At 47.0% G+C, this 23279-nt stretch overlaps 2 protein-coding genes across 4 annotated transcripts in view; one reads left to right on the forward strand and one right to left on the reverse strand.

Annotated features, from left to right (window-relative positions):
* The window catches only part of LOC144155114 (uncharacterized), a 22773-nt gene extending 10052 nt beyond the window's left edge, over window positions 1-12721 (forward strand). Inside the window, exon 2 of the mRNA XM_077686407.1 lies at window positions 12620-12721. Within this exon, the coding sequence (XP_077542533.1) occupies window positions 12620-12721 (102 nt within the window). The remainder of the gene's footprint in view (window positions 1-12619) is intronic.
* Window positions 12722-13644: 923 nt separating this feature from the next.
* Window positions 13645-23279, reverse strand: part of LOC144175122 (bolA-like protein 1) — a 35629-nt gene continuing 25994 nt past the window's right edge. For 2 of the 3 annotated variants that reach the window (XM_077704221.1, XM_077704214.1), the window contains 2 exons: window positions 22698-22766; window positions 13645-18218 (listed from right to left, as the gene is read on the reverse strand). In XM_077704221.1, coding sequence (XP_077560347.1) covers window positions 18129-18218; window positions 22698-22766 — 159 coding nt within the window. In that variant the 3' untranslated portion in view covers window positions 13645-18128. The remainder of the gene's footprint in view (window positions 18219-22697; window positions 22767-23279) is intronic. The other variant, XM_077704207.1, reaches the window with a different exon arrangement.

The following is a 23279-nucleotide window of genomic DNA, read 5'->3' on the forward strand; positions in this document are numbered from 1 at the left end:
GTCGCCACCTACATGTCGAGCTCGCGGCGAATTGGCGGTGAGATGTTTGAGTGGCACCCCCTGGATATGACGTCAGCTTAGGGACCCGCTCCGCTGTCGTCTGCTACACTCGCCCCGCTGCTACACCCGCGCCGCGGTCGTCCGGTTCTGACTGGCAGCAGTGCCTTTGCTAGAAATCGCCCGCTTTGATGCTTTGGTGCTTTAAAAAGCGTGTTTTCAATCAGATTCTGACGGCTCTGAATAATTTCAAGCTTTGTCCCGCACAATTTTACAACACACGAGGAGAGAGAGAACGACTTTCAGAGAGCATCGCTCAGACAATCGTGTGTAACTCGCCCTCGTCCTATCTAGCGTATTTGCGAGTTTCAGCGCTCAGAGCTCCTCGATAAGTATTCAAAATGCGTATGCTTCCCTTAACTATTTCTGAGATGCTCTTATGAAGACTCAACAGTCTAATGCTACGCATCAAGCAGCGGGTCGCACAGCAGGAAATAAAACGGGTGTTTTTCTTTCGTTGTTGTTAGATGAACGTTTTTTTTTTTTTTTTTGTGCCCAACGCATTCATTTTTCTGCACCGTCCTAAACGTCCTAGGAGGTTTGGGGATATTTGCGAGGCTCACAAAGTTCGTGTGAATATTCAATGCAATAAGATCTCTGCTACGGCGCAGATAACGTTGTCCACAGTACTCGAAGGCGGCTTTTGTGCACCTAATTTCTATCGAACCATCGATATCGTAACGAACTCGATCTCAACCCGAAAAGTTATGACATGATTACGCTGTTGAAAACTTGATATACTTGCTAACTAACGCAATAAATAGTATACATGCCAATTTTCAGTATAACACAATTCGAAACCAATGAATATGTCCAGACAGCTCTTTATTGTTTTCCAACCCATTTAGTCGCAAAGAACAAATCCTGGCCTACTCGGGATGACGTTCGGTGAATTGAAGAATGAATCTTACTCTCTCGTCTTGGACTGAGGAGCCTGCCCACTAACCAGCTCGATTTTACTATTAAAGTTTTCTCCTCCTCCTGGTCCTCCATCTCTTGAGTGCAGTTTTACTATAACGCCTATCTGAATATTGGGATGATATGGCTGTGGTAAATGTACCGAAATATCCCTCCAAATCTGAACAAACATAGCCTTACTGTATGTTTGCCTTACAGGTTACTCGTTTTGCTCAATAAGCCTCTGGTTAGAAGCCTGGTATAAAACCAGCACGCGCCTATACACACAGCAGGTTATTTGGAAATCAACCTACATTATTTGCGCCCCACAGTGCATGTCGGCACACTTTCATGCCGTGACAACGTAAAGTGACTTGATACAATAGTTTAGAGTGTTAGGCAAGATTGCCAAATCTGTTTTACCTTACATACGATTAGCTGGAGTCGTAATGCCTTCTGCCAAAGCCGACAGCCCCGAAGACCTGGAATTTGTTTTGGTCTTCCATTTTCGCTGTTGTCGGTTGTCATCCTGCGGCTGTTACCTTTGTTCGAGACTGCTGAACACAGAGGCTGACGCCTAGCTCCGACTCTTCACGCTCCGCACAGGACCAGCTTCGCAGCAATGCATGAGCGACGCCGGCAATGTTTTTTTTCCGGAGCGGTATCAAAAACTATACTTAAAATCACGCCTTGAGCTAGTTTACGCTGTTTTAAATCTTTTGTTACGAAAAAAAAAGTTGCACATTCGCGAGATCTGCTGCAGACAAGCACAAAATCTCAACCGCGCGCAAAGAAACAGCGTAGAGAGCGAGCCCGAGTGAAGCAGACGACAAATGCGAGAATCCCTAAGCCGACGTCACGGAGGCGCGCTCCGCAGCGCCGCCCGTGGTCGCGCTCACCGCCAATAGACACGGTTCTGCGCGCATCGTCGCCGCTCTTTCGGGCGTCGGCGACGGTAGCAGCATATCACCCCTGTCACCTCGAAATACGTCAGGCACAAATGAATTCTACTGTCGCCTCGTTTAAACCTAATACTGGCACAGTGAGAGGTTGGCTTCATTTTGCAGCGTGGACAACGAATGCGGCTATGTTTCGAATATATACGTCGTAGAAAAACATGTTTCGGGGATGTGATTTACCAATCCTGGACAAAAACGTATGCCTTTTATGAGAATATAAACCATGCGAATATGTTAAAGGAGCCATGAAGAGAAAACAAAAGTTTGTTTTATTCGAAAGATTAGGTGTTTCATAGTACCCCAAGCGCTTTCCCGGAAGCAAATGATGCTTTATTCACTGAGAAATAAGGCAATTTAAGCCAAAATTTTAAATCTCCCGCTAAAATTGAACATTCCGTGACGTGTACAATGGCGTCATAGAGCCGGTCCATGAAACAGATACTTAGTATGTCGACTCCATATAGCACCCACACGCGGGAGTCGATCGAGACGGCGGCCATTTTAAAAATACTAGTAAAACCTAGTGCACCCGCAGCCCTAGTCATGGAATCGCCTGATCCGGAGAACAAAACTCTCGCCGAGGAGCTCGGGCTTGCATTTAACAACCTCACACCACAAAAACGCTCAATGCTTCTAAGTGCACGAGCGGCAATAGTTGTGGGATACGCGGTGGACGGGAAAGCGACCATTCCGCGATAGCCACAACAGACGAACGCCCAGCCGTCGGCACCGCTGCCTCGTCAGCCCCGTCGCGACGGACGAATATAGACTGGTACGTATGTGCCGTATTTTGATTACGGTTAATAATAGTTCAATTTCAGTAGCACTATCACTTATGCCAGTTGGCCGGTGTCGTGTATGGAAAGCCGTTCGCGCGAGCTCTCTGCTTCGACCAGAAAGATACGAACGTCAATGCGCGGTGTTTACGGCATTTTTTTCCCCAAGGTCAGAGCGATTTGACGAAGTCGGCGACGAGCGCCAGCATGTCCCAGGAGTGAGCTAACGTAAGGGTCCCTGCCGTAACTGAACAAACTGAAGTTTTCAGTGGTTGTAAACTGGAAACGAGCTCGTAACGACAGCAGCAAGCCAACACCATTCGAAACTTACGCGACGACTGGCACTATCTCGTCGCTTCTTGCTGTTCCTTACTCCCCTCGTTTCTATTTTTACCTTTGCTGGTTGGCGATATGACGGCCAACCTCCTGTGAAGGGATTACGATACGAAGCAAGGTCGCGGCTGTGCGTGCTGGAACGGTTCGTTGGCCCCGAAGAGCCTCGAACCCGAAAATTCGTCTGCGCGACGGCGAGATGTCGAGCTCGGCCGCGGCGCTAGTTTCGTACGCATTGGCGCACACGCTTGCGAGTTCGTTCGGACCTTCAACCGTTTACTCCACCGTTCTTTGTCATAAAAAGAATGTGCAGTATGTTTCACGGGCATTTAGCTCGCTATGCAAGCTGTAAGCCCTGCCTAACATGCGTTTGCTTTTGCCGGCCTCCGCCAATCGCAGAGCTTAGCCCATGTGACGGCATAGGTTCTGTTGCGGAAAATGAGCTGGTGGGTCGCATGGTCATTTCCTTTTTTCCTAATTATGTAGCTTATTTGAGCGAAGTTTGCGTTATAAGTGGTGTCGCTATGGTTCTAACGAGGCAATCTTTCGAATGAACCAAACTTGTGTTTTCTCTTCATGGCTCCTTTAAGTATATTCCAAGCCTTTGCGTCGTTAAATATGTGCCCACACACGCCAATTATAGCAAAAACCAAGGCAATTTAACATGAAACCACGGAAAAATACATGCTGTGCAAGTGCGGAAGAAACATAATAGCTCTAACGGAAATGAAACAAATAAATACAGTCCAGCTTCTGACATGCTAAAGACGTTCGTCGAAACTTAAGCCAGGTAGGGCTCACGAGACTAACTACACGCGAAATGCACTGCTATTTCGTGAGACATAGGTGGGGGGTAGGGGAGGGGGAGGCTGTGTACAAATGCGGACCGTAATCAAGCAATGAACGTTTTAGCAGTCACACACACAAATCTCGCGTTCACTGTCGTTTTGTTTTTCGACTTCAACGAATAGCTGATCGTTCGGCGGATGCATTTTTTTGGAAGTATACAGGGTAGGCAGTTCACAAGCGATGAAAGGTGTCGTTGGAAGAGTGTGGTATGTGATAAGGCCATCTGATTTCAGTTTCTCCTTTATTCTGCAGGCTCCCTGTGCAATGTTACGATATTTCGAAGAAGCGTTTAGTCGCGGCGCCGATTATATGCTAAGCCCGTCTACGCGCTGCTCGCAGAGGATATATGCAGCAGATGAATGCTTGCGGGCGCTCACCTCACGACAAGACGACTCTTTGTCTTGTGCTGATCCTTGAGTATAATTATGCATTATCCATCGTACGTACGTTGAATATTCCCGAAATTAACATACACTGGCTTGTAAATGGTGGTGATCAATATCTGAGGTATATTATTGGCAAAAGTAACTGGCGTGCTGTCAGGTATGAGTGTTCCGCTGAATATGTAAGCGTACAAAACTGATTTACATCGTAGTGTATACCCGTAGCATGAACATCTGAGGAACCGGGGGTTACGGAGAGACTGCTAGTAAATTCAGGGCAGTGTAACTACAATCAGGTCCATGCATACGCCGGTTCCTCGACGCTGGCATGTGACACACACCTGGCGCTTATACAGACCGAATATACCACACTAAGATCGCGTTAGAAGCATTTACACTCTCGTAAACACACCCCATTTGCGAACAGACTGACTGCCCCACATAAACATGGATTTCCAACGCCCGCAAACGCTAAATCTCAGTCGTGAACACGCCAAAAAAGCAGCGGCGACAGTGGGGAGTGGGACGGAGACTCCCGCGCCTGGTTTCGAAACGGGCCACTAGGGGGATTTCAGTGGCGCCCCTACAGGCCGCGCTCGAGGCGTTCACTATACTAAAAGTAGAGTGTACTACTAGAAGTTTTAGAGTGGCCCGACCGGCCGCCCGGAGAGGTGCTCGTTTCGCGCAGAAAATAGCGGCGGCGCTGAAAGCGCCGCCGCTATTTTCTGCGCGACGACAACTGAAAGCGAAAGCGGCGGCTGGCCGCGCGCACGGCCGCGCGCGGGCCAGGAAACGCTGCTTCTTTACGCGCGGAGCGCTCGAAATTTGTTCTGCGGGTCGTCCAATTGCTTAAATATACTGTAGGTACAGTGGACTGTGGGTAACGAAATGAAAAATGAACGCTGCAGCTCATTTTGCGTTAGTTTTGCCTTTCCCGCTCGACAACAACAAGGAAACTTACGGATTTTCATTTGCAGCATTCGTAGCGGATTGTAAATAAAGTAATTGCAGTGACATTTTCGCTATTCCAATTTTTCATAAAAACGTATTTTGCGTGAAATCGCCTGGTATGAAGCAGTTCATGACTGCTTTATGATTGTGTCCTTATTGTGCTGCTTGATGGACATAGTTGGGCGACGCAAATGACATGAAAAAATATATGAGGACTGGGATGATAGCTTCTCAGAAGAATGTTTTATTTATTGTCTCGCAATTTACGCTCGGACTGCAGTTATGCGGGTTAAAATCAAGTTGCGTTTGTTTTTTATTGCGTGAGTTGTTATTATAGCAGTATTTAAGCAGTGGCCCGCTTGGGATAAGTACGGGTCACCGTGGTGGCCGAACAAAAAATGACACGCGCAAGCGAAATAACTTTTTAACTAAAAAGGGGTTAGCCCAGTGGTTAGCTCAGTTGTCCCAATGACCGTCTTTTATAGAACTATTCCCGCAACGTTCTATTAATCGCATCACCTTTCACCTGATTAGGTCTACATAGGAGTTGAATCAAATTAACGCAAATTTTATTCACAAGTATGCTGATGGTGCAATTACACGCACATAAAAAATGCAAAACATAGATCAGAAAATATATTGACCGCGACAAAAATGAAACATACCACGTCTACTATAGAGGTAAAGGTTCAAGAACGCTAACATGGAGATTCAAATAAACGGAACTGGAACAAAATACACATTTTGTTTTCATTTTCAATAGCCCAGAAAATGCAATGTAACCTGGTAAATCATGCACAAAGTCTACACAGGTAAAGGTTTAGGAATAACGCTAACATGGAGGTTTAAATTGACATTTTTGGCCAACGCATTTTCATAACTCGCCCTCGATCATTAGTGACGGCTAGGTTTAGGGTGTTGCTACTACCTTCGCATGTAATCACGGAACTTGATTAAACCTTTTATATAGAAATGAATCCGTGTCACAATGCATACATAACCCAACCACATTTGCTGTCAAGGTCTCACGTGCTGGTCGCAACCAACGCCGTTAAGGTGTTTGCTGTGAATAAGGGCTGCGGCGCATCCATAACGCTGTCATGGTGGAGCTCCTTGTCGCTGAAGCAACTGGTGAAAGCGTCCTAGATATCGCTAATAAACTTTCAAAAATGCACGGAAAGATTCAGAACCCCCCCCCCCCCCCCCCCCTTCCAAAATACAAGAGGTGGTAAACACAGCGGCATCTTCCCCTGGCATGCAGGATTGGTCATGCAGACTTGGCACTTCATTTTCAGTACACACTTCCTTACCAAGTGCATGCAATATGCGACATAGCAGGTTAATAAAATAAGAAAGCCCACTAACGACAGTACAAGCATCAACGGCTGGGGTAGCCCAGAAGGAGGCTCTTGGTATTTTCGTTCCAAATAGGTACGTAAAAACAGTAAACTTTTTGCAGACTATATAGAATGTGCGCCCGCCGCTTTTGCTTCATGCGCAGAATCAAGAAGGCGAAGGGAGGGGAGAAACATTAATTCCTTGCGCCTGACCGTCAAATTAATTCCTCTTTAACTCGAACTCTGCTATCTCAAAATATCTTCTCGAAACTTTTTCTCACCGTGTGTTTCCTTCCCATAGACGCTACACATTTGCCCGCTTTATCTCGAAACGTTTTTTCGGAGGACCACGGATGTCTCGAAATGCAGAGAGGACACAAGGCAAAGTCCGCTGCTGGCAGCTGATAAGGTCCCCGTTCGAATGATTACTCCCGCCGAACGCGGTCGTGAAGTGCAAGTTTACGCGGACTCGGCGTCCCCGTTACCGGAATGCTGTCTGGCGCGTACATCATTGCTGTGGACGACACAGCTGATCATGCTTACGAGGAGGAGCCTCCAGAAGTGCGTGCGTACAACGGCAGAAACAACATACATGCTGCGTCTGCTTTGTAACAAGGTAAAATGTAGCGGTGGCGACCACCAATCCATGCGATGCATTGAGGAGCTCGGGTACGCTTTTCTGGGGTGCAGATGCGAACGCGAAACAGCCGAGCGCAACGCAGTTCTTTCTTCTGCAATAATAAAAGTTTCTTTTTCCTCCGAAATATTTTGCCTTTATTACGAAATCTCCCCTGTGCAATAGTGCTTTTGTTAGCAGCACTAGCTGTTATTTCAGGTACCTGGATACAAATTTTCTGCATTTGACTTAACTCGAAACTCTGCGCTTATCTCGAAATTTTCAGCTAATTTTACGACTTTGAGTTAACGAGAGGTTACTGTATATCAGCAATTAACGTTTTCAGAAAACGCATAAAAAATGAGAAAGTATCGTTGGGAGGGGGGGGGGGGGGGGCAAAAAGTTTATGTCGGTTCGTACTAGTTTAAAGTTTGCTCAAGCGGAGTCATAACGTTTCTGCGTCTACTTTCTAAATCAGCTGACCAAAGGCGCAGGTTGGATTTCCGGCCGCGGCGGGGCCGCTTTTGTGATGGAGGATAAAAGCGAAAAACACCCGTGTCTTCGAGATTTCGGCGCACGTTAAAGATCTCCAGGTGGTTAAAATTAATCCGAAGCCCCCCAGTGCCGCTTGCCTCATTGCCTGTGTAGCGCCGGCGCGTTAAACTTCATAATCCAAAATAAATCACCTTCGCAAGCGCAAAACACCGCCGCGAGCAACGCAAATATCCGCGCGCAGGCTGGGAGCTGGTGCCGGGGAGCGCCGGCTGTTCAGTTGTTGACGACAGCAGCGCCGCCGCTATACCGGTTTTATTTTCTGCGCGAAAGTCGACCCGGCGGAGCAATGGGAGAGGCCGCCGCTCGGGCCACTCTAAAACTTCTAGTACACTCTACTAAAAAAGTAATATTTGTCATGATGATGATGATGAACGGAGAGGCTAGCGTCATCTCGTGATTAAGGCAGCAGCCACTTCTGGTTTTGATAGAGTAGTGCGACACCACACCAGGTAGCAAGAGTAACGACACTTCACATTTTTTTCGCCCACACCGCAAACTACCGTGCGTTTCCACATGTGAGTGTGGCGTTGGTTCGAGTTTTTAGTTTTGAGTAGCTAGGCCTTCCTGTTGGCGTGTGTGTAGTCGCGCGTCTCCACTGCTATCTGTGGTATCGATTCATCGGTGATGATTTCTGCTGCCAGAAAACGAAAAGTTTTCTTTTTTCAAGACAAGCTTACAACTTTAAATGCAGCCTTTGCTGGCGAGAAAGAAGAACGTTGCCGCGAGGTACATCATCCCAGCTAGCTCCCTCTCAACAATTTTGAGCACGAAAAAGAGCATCAAGTTCGCGAATGGTGTCTTTTCAGCATATGGCAAAAGTGATACTTAGGTTATGTTGTGAATACGGAGGTAAGTGATTTTGCCACTTTGGAGCGCCATTAACTAGTACCTAAGCTCCCAGCTAAAGCAGCAGGCGCAAAGGATGAGTTCACATTCGCTGATGTCTAGCATTATGGTTTCGTTTCTGCTTCATTCACACGAGCCCTAACTCGAAACTTGCATGTAACGTATGCAATGAAAAATCGCGAACTTTTGTCAACTTCATTGCATCCAGGTTTAACTGTAAATACCAAATAAACGTGAATATGGTGATGAAAATGAAAACCACATAAACCAGGGCTCTGCAAGAACGGCTCTGATCTGTGCGGGTTAGCACATATATTCGCAGAGGAAGCAGCTTGAACCACGATGAACACAGAGTTTTGAGGTCTGCTTTGGGGGTCTCTCATTGGAGTGCATGATTTAAGGTTTCTACCCGCACAGAAGAAGGCACCTCAAAGTCCCCACACACACACTGTGCGTACACTCAGTCCGAAACTCAAAAAGGGCTCTTGTTTCTGTCCAATGCTAAGGATTTTACAAAGTATCATTTACGCTAATCACTGTATGCAAATATAGCACGAGATTGCATATGCACCTGACAAATGATTGCCTTTTTGGCCTCGATGACCTTATTACATGAAAAAGATTACGCAGGCACCTACCGCCCTACACACTTGTTTATTATTGTCATCCCTTACTTCTAGTCTTTTTTTAATGTCCGATTCCTTTGCGCGAACCCTAGAGTTTAAGCAGCGACGGTGCTGCCTTTCTTGGGTGAGTCCCCGTTGATGTTCGAACTGACAGAAGAGAATGTCCGCAGCTCGCCTGTGTCAGCAGATTTCCCACTGGATGGAACTGGGTTTAAGGGGGGACGTGGCTTTCAAAATCAACTTTTTTATTTCTGAGTGGATTTTAATGAAAATTGGCACAGAAACTGGAAATGCTTCTGTGATAACACCATAAAAATTTCAAGATATTATTTTGATAACTTTTTTATTTATTAAATTTTCTTTCTGTTCCGCTTGTACCGAGCTTGAGCGACTTATAAAACACGATAGAAAACTTGTTCGAAGTGCTTTGCATTCCCAATTGGGCGAGGTCGTGACAGTTTTAGAATTTTTTTTTTACAAAACAATACTTTTTAGTTTTCATTTTTTTAGAGGTTAATGTGCAACAGGCATGTCGACTGTGAACGACTATTTGAATAAAAAAGTCACAAAAAACAAATCTGGAAAACCAAAAGTGTCACGACCTGAACTGTTCATCAAGGAATGTAATGCAAGAAACGGAATCAAAATAGACCCAGTGGTCACGAAGAAATCCCTGGAACAAGCGACATAGGTGGCAAAAAAAACTGTTTTGAGAAAACGGCTTCCGAAGTTGCAACATAGGTTTCACTTATCAAAAGTCGCCACGGTTGCAGCCTTTCATGTCCTTTTGAACATGGGGCTTCTGGAAGGCCTTGCCTTGAAATTGGAGTGCCTTTTACAGCCTTTCTCTTTCCAGAAAACATCATTTTCAGCTCCTCCGTGAAGAGTACATACCCCCTTTGCAAACCAAACGGAGGGGAAGATGGGTTTCAATGCAAAGTAGGTTAGCTGGTTGGCTGCATCGCACTGGACAACCTCCTTTTGCAGTGTTGTCACCATGGCAACAAGTTAAGCATTTTTTTTACTTAAATTTGAACATTTTTGGCTTTTTTTATGTTTTATCTTGCCTGGCACAGCAACTTAGTACTCATACGTGCAGGTGTTCATTTCCAAAAGTTTGCATACCACAAGGATGAAAATGAGCTACTTTGAAGCTTGGTAGAGTATTCTGCATAACTCCCAACTTCAATGCAAGAGCATATTTTTTTACTACTTTTGACATTCAAGGCATCCAACATTTCTCGCAGCACAGCCAGTATGCCCTAAGCAATGGTATCAATAATTTCCCTAAAAAAATCACTGTTAAATGCTGCCACAGTAACGTACATTTTTAACGCAGAGAGCATATTTTTATTCCTATATAACACTAACTCAAACCTGTTTGCATGAAAATTACAAGTGCACGGGAAACGTAGCGCAAAAAAGGCGATATGGCTCGCGCGCATCGCAGCGCACGCTTACCGCGACATATCGAACTTTGATTATACCTGATATGGCTGGTCAGGTCGCTTTTAAGATTAAATCTAACGTCGCAGGCATTAATTACAACTACTGGCGTTCAATCGTAACCGGTTGCCCAGTCATGTGATGCTCCAATGCGCGTCGGCTATGCCGTGCGCGCCGCAGCGTTTGACGCGTCGACCGTTTCTTTCTCAAGGCTAGCGAGCCCACATTCAAAACACAGCAATAACTAAGCGTGTAAACATCGCAAACCCGACCAAAAGTTCACTTCACGAACCGCTATCGCAAGCGCGCACACCGCGTCACCCTCCGGGGTCTGGCGACGGTAGAGTCACGCGCACCACGAAGCGTTTGATGACCTCCGCCTTTCGAGCCACACAACTTCCCGTAATCTGGCTCGTTATCGCTGGCATTCCCATCGCGATAACGTGCCTGTTGAATACCACAGATTGAACAGAAACTCGGCCGAGCGAAGCGGCGAAAATGAACTCAATCCGCTCGCTACGCAGATCAGGCGGCCGCCATCTTGCGTTGCGCGCGCGACATCCAATCAGGAGGGTCGTTGTTCTGCGCCCCGACCGGAGGACCAATAGCGCTTCAGCATCTATTTCTAGCTTCGTTTGTGCGTCGTTTGTGAATGAACGAAGATACAAGAGACGAGCGGAACCGGAAAGACGATCGCTCGGCCGATCTAACCATATCAAAATGGCCGCGCCCGGCGGCACCGTTGCGGAGATAGAGCGCTCCGAAAATTGCCGTTTTTTCGCCCTTTTGCGCTGATAGTTTGTCACCGCGCCTGACAAATTTATTTTTTATGCCACTTTGCGACACTTTTCAGCGTAAAAACTTTGCAGACGCACAGAATAGGAAACATAGAAGCCGAATATGTGGGTTTCTAAAAAACGATGTTTTGGTCATTTTTACGAAGTTGAAAGCCGCGTCCCCCCTTTCCTTTCAAACTGCAATGTTTATTTTTGTTGTTATGGGCTTGGCCTAGGAAAACAGCAGTATTCCGCAATCAATTGTTATTCGGACTTCAGAGCAATGGGGGATTGTCTTCCTGAGCTCCGACCCGGACTCAACCAAGCGCACTCTAAATGGCCAAAGATGCTGCCCGGGTTCAAGGGCTCCTGACTGCCATTTAATGAGGACGGCCCGATGAAGGCTCCCACCCATCTCCTTCCTCACTCCATTCTGGGCACAAATAAAGTTTACCTCTCTTTCTCAATATATATAGTCCCTCAGAAATACAGTTACCTTGCATAGCTCCCTTTTTCCAGAAACCACGATAAAGCTTTCCTTACAAAACTACTGCGCAGTGGCTCGCCGAGCCTTATATCACAACCGTGCACACTTATTATGATGCACTTCGATCACTTATTAAATACATTTATAGGAGGCATAATATGTTTGCCCTTGCACGAGAACACATATTTGACATTCTCGCGCGTTGGGGCACAGATGCACTTTGAGAGTAAAATTTTTGCATTTCTGGTACTGCAGGGCTAGGTACCCGCAAGCAGAAGGTTGCAAAGCAGGAACGCACATGCCACGAGGGCATTCCTCGGAGTGTTGAGAATTGGGATAATTGTGCTTGCCTTGCATTGCCCCTTTTCTTTTTAGGGCTGACATGAAAGCTTATAAAACTCTCATCTGGATTTCTCTTTTCTGAGGCAATTGTGTTGTCACGTAGCTTGTCAGAATATAGATGTAATGACACTAACACATTGAAGCAATTGCGGTTGAGGTCGCCATGACATGAAAGCTGTCCCATGTAAATGTGAGGTGGAAAGCTCGTTGTGACGATGACGACAGTGTGGCCGAAACATGCCCTCACACTGCTCGTGGCGCGAATGCGGGCTGCAGGGACTGCCCTCAGTCTGATCGCGCCGAGGAAAAAGAAGCGGCAAGTCACACAAGGGAATGACACGGGCCAATAAGAGGTGGCCACACCATGATTGGGCACCCTGCAGCAGCGGGAAGGAGGCAACCGGCCACTGCCGGTCAACGACGGGCAGCAGGCAGCGGGTCGTCCAAGGAAGGAGCACGCCAATGCTGCGCGCCTCCATGATTAAAGGAGTCGCGCCTCGGCTCCAGAATGCCAAGGCCCCAGTGACCCCTCTCGAGCTCGGGTCCTGAAAACCTGACGAACTTTGAGTCTTCCACCTGGACGTCGCGCTCCTTTCAACCTGCTCCGTCCACTCCTCCCGGCATTCTCTTCCGTTCCAGCCTGGTCTCTCTAGCCAACGCCGCCTGTATAAACATTGCCTAACGTGTGAGCGAAAAATGGCCAAACAGCCACTCTCCTGTTGCTTTCTACTACCCTTTCCCGCTCCGCAGCCTTCCTACATGCTTTCATGTCCGCCTGCCAGCGCTGCTTGTCGGAAACTATGCAAAATAGTTGACAGTTTGTCTAGCGTTCCCCAGGCGGTTTTCCGACGCCTTTAAGGCAAGCTGACAGACACGCTGTAGAAGTGGGTGCGGTGTTCGCGACTCGCGAGCAGTGACACAAGGCGGGACGTCCACCGGCGCGTGCCGGATGAGTGCCTGAACTAACCGTCCCAACCACTCCCATTGGAAAGCGGGCGACGCGTTAGGCAATGTTTATACAGGCGGCGTTGCACTAGCTCCTTGCTTGTGGTCATCTCTTATTGGCCCACGTCATTCCCTCGTGTAATTTGCCGCTTCTTTTTCCTCAGTGCAACCACAGAGGGATATCCCTGTAGCCCTCAATCGTAGCCCTCACAAGCACTGTGAGGGCATGTTTCGGCCCCGCTGTCGTCATCGTCGTCACAACAAGCTTTCCACCTCACAGTAAAATACAGTACCATCAATAATGTTAAAAGCAGCAGGATCATTTCCTTGTCTGTTTTTATGCCACAGGAAAATTTCACAAACGTTCTAAAACTTTTTAAAAGTGCCTTTTATTTTTCTACAGGCTAGATACTGAAGCATGTCTTGGAAATTGCGTATTCCAGGTATTTCACCATAAATCACCAAATATTTGATTTGACTTATAACTACTAAAGCAAAATTGTTATTCGCTTCATATTCACTTCGAAAACGAACGTCACTATTCGCACACCCTTACAACAGCCTCTTACCAGTGTGCATGTGCCTCTCGCCACTTCATACCCAGGGCCCTCTCGGTTTGAGCCGTAAAGGGGGTTACACTGATCCTTGCTCCCAACAAGCGCGACAGCCAAACAAAAGTCACCAATGAACGATCTGGAAGAATTTATTCATAACAAACCACTCTTACTGAGGAAGTCACGGAGAAAAGAAAGTGTGGGAGAGGCCCCATTTTTCATTGGCACACAGGCATAAGTTTGGACGAAGTCATTTGGCTTTTCACACTCTCAAGAGGCCACTGGCGACGTTGTCACAGCAACTGTGGCGAAAGGACGCACCATCGAGCCCATATACGTCACAGCATGGCCCAGCCAATGGCCGGTGGTTGACAGGTGCAGATGGAGCAGATAACAGGGGAGTAAGTAAAGGTGGAGGAGGTGGCATAGGTGCACAAAACACGAGAAAAAAAAAAGACATCTGCTAAAATGGTGTTTCCGGCTTCAGTAGGCATGCCGCAAGGGTCTCTCCTAAACCTTTCTATCCTCCATGTAGGAAATATTGGCTGCCTCAAAAAAGCAGGAGAGATAACCACCTCAGCTCTCGTTGTTCAAGACTTGCGACTGTATAGTGCAGTTTAACAGATTCCAGCTTTTGTTTTGGTAGGTATGTAGCAGAAGCCGAAGAAAGCCCTAGTTTATTTCTAACACTCACATGAAAAGTAAACACCAAGCACCCTCCCTATCCATAAGCATGCAGCCAGAGTGATGTCATGTGTGTTTGCCATGTGGTTGCACGCCTTACAGTGCTGCCGATTTCAGTGAAACCCCTTTCATAATCAACACAGTCTTTATTTTGAGTCACAGTTTGTGTAGCATGCACATGCTCCCAATTCCCATTTCACCCCACAAGCTTCCAAATGCGTCACCAGAGCTAAAGAACATTCAGAACACTGTACTGAGAAGCTAGGACTCTCAACTGTAATAGCTTCATAGATCCACAATGTAGCAGTGAAGTATTCCCAGATTTCCCAGTCCCCTGCCTGTCACTGCACAAACCTGGATTGGATTCCTTCAAATTTTGTTGTTTAGTTCAAGGAACGTAAAATTTTGGGGTCATCCACTGCTCGCAACTCCAGGTTTTTTGCCTCACGGGGCACATAATGTACTATACTTGCGTTAAGGAGAGACTGGCTAGGGTTATAAATGTAGGCTTAGAAGGTGTATGTTGATAAGCCTGTACAGAGCAATGTTGCTTTCCTATGCAGTGTTTACAAGAGCAGAAACAGCAGAACTGGCTGGCAGTAATGTCCCACAGACATCTTATGTTCCCATTTTGTACTTGCCTTCATTTACGGAATGCACTAAAGTGGCTATTTGGGTTTAACATGACCAGGGGAAGACAGTGCAGCTGGCAAATGGACAAAAAGGGACACGGCATGTGTGTCCACGTGCTCGTGTGTCCAGTCGATTCTCTTTTTGTACGTGTGCCAGCTACGCTGTCTTCTCCTGATCATGCCTTTATGTATGACTGACCTGGAAATGAAAGCTAGGGTGAGCATAGAGTTTCGTACTAATGTATACTATACTCGGTGACCACTTAAGAACGGCACCGGAAGTTGCCGCTGTGCCTTATCACCGTAGCCGGATGTTTCTCCGCGCGGCGCAAGTAGGGCGTTACTGGGAATATTTTGAACATGGCGTGAGCCGTTCCCGTGATTTTTTGGACTTAATATGCTTATAAACGACTCCAGTGACGACAAACAAACTGCGTGAGACAAGGCAGACGATATCACGCATTCATAGCAAACCCTTTCAAAACGTGCGCGCACTGACGTGACGGGTCCGGCGCTTTGGCGGAGTGATACACTACATGAGGTGGTGCCGTTCTTGAGTTGTAACCGAGTATAGAGGGAAATCTGGAGCCACCGTCTAAGGAAGCCACACTTCAGCGAGCGTTCCCTCGTGTACCGGGAGACAGGTTCCATTTGTCCTTGGCATGGCTCAAGAACAGGCTGAAAAGTTGGCTCTGGCTGCAAAAACGCAACGGTACTACTGTAAAAGATTATTCAAATTTGTTTTTGTTATCATAAAATTGAAGCTCCAACAAGATTTAGTTGTCAGTGATTATTTAGAAGCTTCATGCACAATGAACAAAAAGAAAGGTTATCCTTTTTTTGTTGATTTTGGCTTCGAGACAAAAAAGAAGCCATGTGGCTAGATAAGCCAAGCAGGTGAGGAACGTCACTAGCTGCAATGGCGCCGCCTATGGCAGCCCCCGAATGCAGCGCTATATTTCCCTCTAGTATATATTATAGTATGAAACTATGAGGGCGAGGGATTGGTCCACTCACACTGTATCCAGGAGGTACCGCCGCTAGAGCTTGATTCTTGAATTTGGGAATTTGTTGGGAGTCCCCTCGGATTTAGCCACCGATAAGAATGGTGCCCCTGATGTGCTCTCATGCCCACTGACCAATCAGATGTGCTGGTAGCACTCTGGGAAATGATGCACGCTTGGCAACCATCCAACAAATTCATTTAGCCAAAAACCTATAACACCTCGGACTACCCTGCCAGCAACTAATAACAAAGCATTCAGGGGTAGAACCAAGTGAACATCCAGCCCTTCCAGTGTCCCATTTTAAGTGCTTACACCCTGGGGATTCCAGGCATGCGATATTCCGCGCCAAGATAGGTGCAAGCTTGGCACCAGCGGTATGATGCAGAACATAAGCAAATGTGTTGACAGGCAACACCTTACACCTAAACCAACCCCTGAAAGATACCAAACAATCCTTATATACAAAAAAAAAGCACAGAGTTGAAACAAAAGAACATTTCACAGCAACAGAGATCCCAAGTCTTGGAAAAAAAACAAATTGACAATGCTGGAGGTTGAACCCTGGGAGTTTGCAGTAGAACCCACAATTATATCCCTAGGCTGTAAAGACCCAACAGCACAGTTCTTTTAGCCCATGCTTCAAGGAATGGGACGAGTGTTACAAGCGAGTTAGTAGATGGCGCTGGGCATGCACAGGAAGTGCCAGGCTTGTACCCACAGGGGAACGGAATCTCGCTCCGGGCACTCCATAGTGAACACTATTTGCAGCTCCTTACAAACCTTTACCAGAGAAAGCCCGGCCTGAGAAAGCGTGGCTGGCACCAACTTCAACAACATGTGCTAGCAGAATGCACTTTGTCCACTACGTGCAGTCATGTGAGCCTACCAGAGAGGATCATGCTTAGACCCTAAAACTCAGTCGTGACTGCATGACCCCATACCTCATCCTGTGATAATGTGTGGACTAGAGGTGTGTGAATATTTGAAGCTTCAAACACTCAAACACTCCCCCAACGGTGGGTCTCTTTTATTTGTCGTTTTGGACTTCCCAGAACTGCTCCAGAGCAATGCTGCACCAAAAATGTTTTTTTTTTTTTTTTTTTTTTGCACATCATATTTCCATTGTGAGAGCAGTGCTAAAATACCCACGAACTGCTCAGAACAGGGAAGTAAGAGAGACTGAGTGTTTGCTATAAAATTTGATTTGCACCAAAGTTTAATCGCTACAGATATTCAAAGTATTCGAATATTACAGCAATGAACGTTGGCTCTGCCACACAGCATGCAAACTTTCAAACTTTAACAAAACTTGTTGCGCAGCTAGTTGGTTCATACTTGAACAAAAAACGTCTGGCACCAGACAGACGAGGATGAAGAAAACAAGAAGTGCCCTTGCCGTTGGCCTTTTTGCACAACGCCAAAGCTGTGCAGAGAAGCATAGCACGTGCAAGCCTGCCCCATCTCCAATGTTAGCTGAAGTGGAACGGTACCAGTGTTAAATTTATAAGCGAAAAAAACATTTCCCTAAATATAGTGGCATGAGTGAAGAACCAAGAGTTATTACTGCTGGCATGCAGCAAGGTCATACCAGCCACTAGCATGACTAGCCTCTTTTCAATGACTGCAGAGACCCGGCCAATATATACTACTCCTATTCGCAGCATGTTGAGGAACCTGTATTTGTTCATGGCAATGTATGGTAAATTTTTGTTTAACTGTTTTGCCGTCTTTTATTTTAAATCTTTTGGGGAATTTTCATATCAGTGCATAAACGCCAAGACGCGGCAGGTCTTGAATGCCTGAGTTATCTTATTCTGTTACCATGTTTTGAAAGCTCTATACACACTAAAGCAAAGATATTCACACTCAGAAATATTCGGTCCAACTGGTGGTCACTTCTTACAACTCGCACTCCATTCACAGTCCCAAATTTGCTATTTGCACACCTCTAGGGGGGAACAAAGTGGGCCAAGCTGTGAAGAACCCATTGCACACCTCTGGGTCTCATTTCAGGTGGAACACACTACGATCGTCGCTGCATGCACAGCCCGCCCCGGCTATTCTCACGGCTCAGCTCGTGTCTCGGCCCTTGCTCTTCATTCCCCCCAGGCAGGGTGGTGAAGTTCCCGTCTTGGACTGCCACTTGTCCGGTGTGGACGTCTGGTGGGAAGAGGAAAGGGGGAACGCTCCATGTTAGACAGCAGGCCCAATATCCTACAAGTAGTGTACTTTAAATCAAGCCTTCAACGAAAACGGGAACGATAATTGAAGAAATAATGCACACGCCTAGCACAAGAGAAGAATGGTATAATGACATTTTGGCGCCCTGAATAACAGCCTTGTTCACACTGTGATCAAGGTTCCTGTTCGGGGGGCCAAAATGCCATTATATCATACTTCTCTTGTGATCAGCATCTGCGTTATTTAAGTAGTAGTTACTCGTTTTTGTGCACCTAGTAAGCACGAGGCAGCCAAAAAACAAGCTGAAGCACTCTGAAATATTGAGCGCAGCACTCTTTCTCACTGACTTTATGCCAACAAACCTTGCGGTGAGGTCTTGTCCAAATCTTGTCCAAATGCTAAGCAAAGGCTGTGCGGAAGTACACAGATGTGAGGTGTTGCTTTGTTTGCATTTTGCCTCCTTTTGGCTGCACCACAGTGATGACGTAAACGAGGTATGAGGCATACATCAAATAACATCTGTTTTCGCCCCTTCTCGCGTAGACCTGCACATAAGGAGGAGCTTGAGGAAGTTGGGTCAACCAACCGTAATCTAGTTCCCAAGAGTGGAAGAGTGTCGGCCAGACTAGGTTCACTGCAGAATGTAGGCTGTATATGGTGGCGATGGGGGTCAAAGATAATGGCCACTAGACGGGTGTGAGTGTTTCTGGGAAATATGTGAAAAAATGGAGGGTATCCCATGGCTGGGCCAGGCGTATGCTGCTGCAACAGGAGAAGCCACAACTACAACTGATGCAGCAGCACACACCGAAGTGTTACCCTCTCCTGAACACTCACGGCCAATTAAAGGCTGTTGTCTTTGACACGCTTGCCACCAAAATCAGCCTGCCTTCTGCGTTGAACTTTGTCTGGTTAGCGCCCGTCAGCCATTCAAAACAGGACCACAGCTCATTAATCCCCCACGGCAGATTCTGCATCCCATCAGCCACATTGTCAGTGGTCTCCGGCTTGCCTGTGCTGCACTGTGCACTTATCACAACAAGTGCAATGCCAATGAGCTTCTCATAGGCCAGCCGATTTTACAAACATCAGAAACGAGTTTCATTTGATCCTGCTTCATGTACAGAGCACTGAAAAGGCCAATTGTGCCAAGGCATGCGCAGCCTGCTGAGGGCTTGTGACCTCAATCTGCATCACAGGGACGACTTGGGAGTGCAGCAGCACCCTGGGTACAATCGGGACACCAGTCATCTGTGGGGGCCTCTTACTGGTGTGAGATGGGGGTTGGCAAAGCAAGTCAAGTCTGGCCGATTGCTAGTTGCAATACTAGGAGTCCAGAAGTGAGCGTCACAGATGGGCAATAATAATAATAATAATAAAGCTTGCATGGACGGCATACCAGCTCAAATTAGAGGGGACAAAAAAAAAAACAGAGAGAGCTAGGTTGCTGCTGAAGAGAAGATAGACAAAAGCTAGAACATGCAAGGAACACTGTGACTAGCAAAAGACATGTTGGGAAGAAGACCGACAACGGTGGTGCACTGAGGTACGGGAATTCTGTGGCACAGAATGGGTTTTTGGCTGGGGCAGGACAACCGTGGGTGGAAGTCCCAGTGGTAGAAGACTGGCGGACGATGATGAGTCAACAATTTTAACGTGATAGCGTTATTAGGCTCATTTTTTGATTTCTCCGTGGCTGCTAGCTGTCCTCTATCAGCCATGCTCGTCAAGCGTCTGCGGAAATACGTCCCTGCTGCCAACCAGAAGCTACGACTGAGGCAGGCAGATGCGAAAGCTCGTCTGTGCCTGGAATAAGCGCAGCGCCAACTGATATGTGGAAAGAAGAACAACGATAGCACCGCCAAGAAAGGAAGGACATGCATTTTCAGCAGGTGAAGTGCCTGCGCAGTGAAGTTTGTTCAACGCCCATTTAGTGGTCGCATACTCAACAGGCACAGTCGCCAGCTGTGCTCGCAACGGACGCCATCACACCAAAGCGTCTTTTCACGGGCAGATAAAAAAATATACATTTCCGGTAATTCACAAGCCGAAGCTACACCTGGGCTACAAGGCGCACCGTAGTGGAAGGCGCTGGAATAATTCTGGCCACCTGAAGTCTTTAACGGGTGCCAAAATCTTGAAGCATGGGAGTTTCAGTTTTCTGCTTCCATCAGCAAAACGGCCACCGCGGCCAGGAATCGAACCCGCATTCTCAGGACCCATGGAGACACCCCGGCGTGTTTTCCACTGGAGCCGATGTCGGCAACAATATCAGGTTACCTAACTAAAACAGGGGGCAAAGGATTATCGCCAGTCTCTCAGAAATGAAGGAAGGCATTGGTTATGAGCAGAGACAAACTAAAATAAATCCCAGCATATAGGGTCTAATCACATGAATTTTCAAACTGCTTTCCAGTATTCCCTTGGCTCGGTCTCCGCTGCATCTCTGTTGGAAAAACGACGAAGGGCGCCACACGGCCGAGTAGAAAATCACCCTAAAACAAGTACAGATGCCCTCCCAGAGAACTGCCATGTGAGAACGCTCAGCATGGCTCTAGAGTCAAGCGGCAGAGCCAAACTCACAATCGCCAAAAAAGGCAAGATCTTTCACCAATTGCCCACATTATAAAACGCATAACCAAGAGAAGCGCAAAAAAGAAAGAAGAAGGAACGGTAACACTCTTTAAGCCACTGATCATGGGCCAGATATCGAACAGCCTACCGTGCCACAAATTTACCCGCACCGTAGAAAATCAGAGAAATGCCACGTAAGGCACAACAGCATTTAAGGCAGTTCTCAACCTCGCAATTTTGACTGTGAGACTTACTCACAACCGGTGGACCCCCAGGGTAACAGTGATGGGTCTAAAATAAGGGGAAGGGCGTTAACTAGATGGAGGGGATGAAATAACATTTGGATGCACAGAATGGACTCGGGCGGCACAGGACAAGAGTGGTGAAGGTCAATGGGAGAGGCCTCCGTCCTGCAGTCGACCTAAATAGGAAGTTGGTGGTGATGACGATGAATAGGCCCAAAAATTGTGCGTTCATAATGCTTTACAAAAAAATCAGAGAAACCACTCTCTTAGCACCAAGAAAGTGGTTGGAAAAAACAAAATAAAAACGGGCCATTGTATGGAAAACAGGCACCCAGTCTGAAAAGAAACAACTGCAAGCCATGACAGACATGTCACCGATCAAGCGACTCCGCATAAAAACTCTCCTCTACGAAAAATGTGGATCGAAACCTACACAACAGCCGATATGGCAGGAAGTTCATGTGAGGGAAGTTCCAAAATCGTGAGACCACAGTATGAACCGACTCCAGCAAGTACGAAACAACGAGACAGGAATTCTCGTAGTTGAATACTTAGGCAATCTTCGAGACTGCATGGCTGTTCTATGTATGGGAACAAAGAAACAGGAATTGGAGACATCCCTTCTGCAATCCGACTAATGGATGTATCGAATAGAAATGTAGACATCATTACAGACTCTCAAAGGGCATTAGACCGTTTTCTGCACGCCGAATACCTTAATGCTTCGGTAAGACAAACCTTTCCTAAATTCAGAAAGTTACTAGCATTTTCTGGACACCCGTAAACAAGGATATGGAAGAGAATGAGGCACTGACTTGGTGGCACACGAATTCACATTCCGTGCTTTTTGCGACCAAGACTACCACACTCCCCTCCAAGAAAAACGCTCAGAACAGCTCCTCATCCTCTGTCTAGGAACACGATTTTTCCCCCTTAGTACAAGGGGGTATCAATGCCTAAGAATCGCATATTCTGTAGAAGATCAGTGTGAGGTGATGAAAGGGCAAGGGAAGGAGCTGCTGCATCTGGCGCCCCAGACTTCAGGTTTCACCCTTGAGCTCCCTACCATATCCTTACCTCTTTTTCTAAACCTCCACAATTACTTCCGTAACAAAAATCTTCACACACCCTCTCTTTCTCTCTTTTAGCAAAAAGCAAAAATATTCAGTCCGGCCACGACATCAAAAAATAAGCACGTTGAAACACTGACACGGACACCTTCTCACTCAAACTGACCAACACCCTGCAGTCGCAACCTTCACTTTCACTCTCGACATCTTAAGCCACAGAAGAACAGAGGGCCTTTGTCTCTCCTAGCCCATGACGATTAAAAACCTTCGCTGCTAGTCTTTTCTCTTCACTGACCTCAGTGCTCGCGAAGCATACAATGTACTGGTTTCAAAAACGCTCCCTGGGAGTCAAAGTAATGCTATCGTGTCTTACATCTTCAGACCCAAACGTAGGTGTCACCTGCAACTTTTTATGGAGATAAGGCAGTGAGTGCCAATTTTCATCCTCCTTTCCCGCTGAGCAGGGCACCGTGTGGCCTTAGAAAGCCCACACCGAGCATGTAAGACCATAAATCAAGGCAACAATGATGTGCCAGCCTCAAGAGGCTGCTCATGTGAGCGGAGCTCACCTCAACTGCCAGGGCGTGAACTGGACTCTTCAGCTCCTCCTTCAGAGCGGCATACACCATGGCATGTTGCTGTCAGAAAGAGAGAGACACAAAAAAGCCACCATGGACTTCGCAATGCGAGCCAGCACAAGTGTAGAACACACTACTAGCACTTGGAAAAATCTGCAACTGCACTAGTGCCGAGTGAAGTTAGCCATGTGATTCGCGGCCAACGGCTCCCACGGCTAAGTTCTGCTCTCGCTGTTTTAGATACCATCGCCTCGTGCCGCTGATTGCTGTCCGGCCGCTCTCGTCACTGAGGATTGGAGCCGTTTTATTCCGTTCGTGCATCATCACTGTTCCCGTGACTTCATCCACTGACGTCACAACAAGAGCAGCACTGCTGTGGGCTACAAAAGGAGTACCGGCCATCAACACTCTGGGATTCGCGGCCAACGGCTCCCACGGCTAAGTTCTGCTCTCGCTGTTTTAGGTAGGCATGTAGTTTGGCACACGTTGCTGTGTCATACGCTCCCTCGAGTTTACGGCCGCCGATCCCATTCTGCTGTATCTTTTTTGTGGGAAGTGAGATGGGTGTTGACG

This window comes from Haemaphysalis longicornis, unplaced genomic scaffold (genome assembly GCF_048455015.1).
Source record: "Haemaphysalis longicornis isolate Haplotype H1 unplaced genomic scaffold, Haemaphysalis longicornis Haplotype H1 scaffold_1, whole genome shotgun sequence".
NCBI classification, from domain to species: Eukaryota; Metazoa; Arthropoda; class Arachnida; order Ixodida; family Ixodidae; genus Haemaphysalis; species Haemaphysalis longicornis.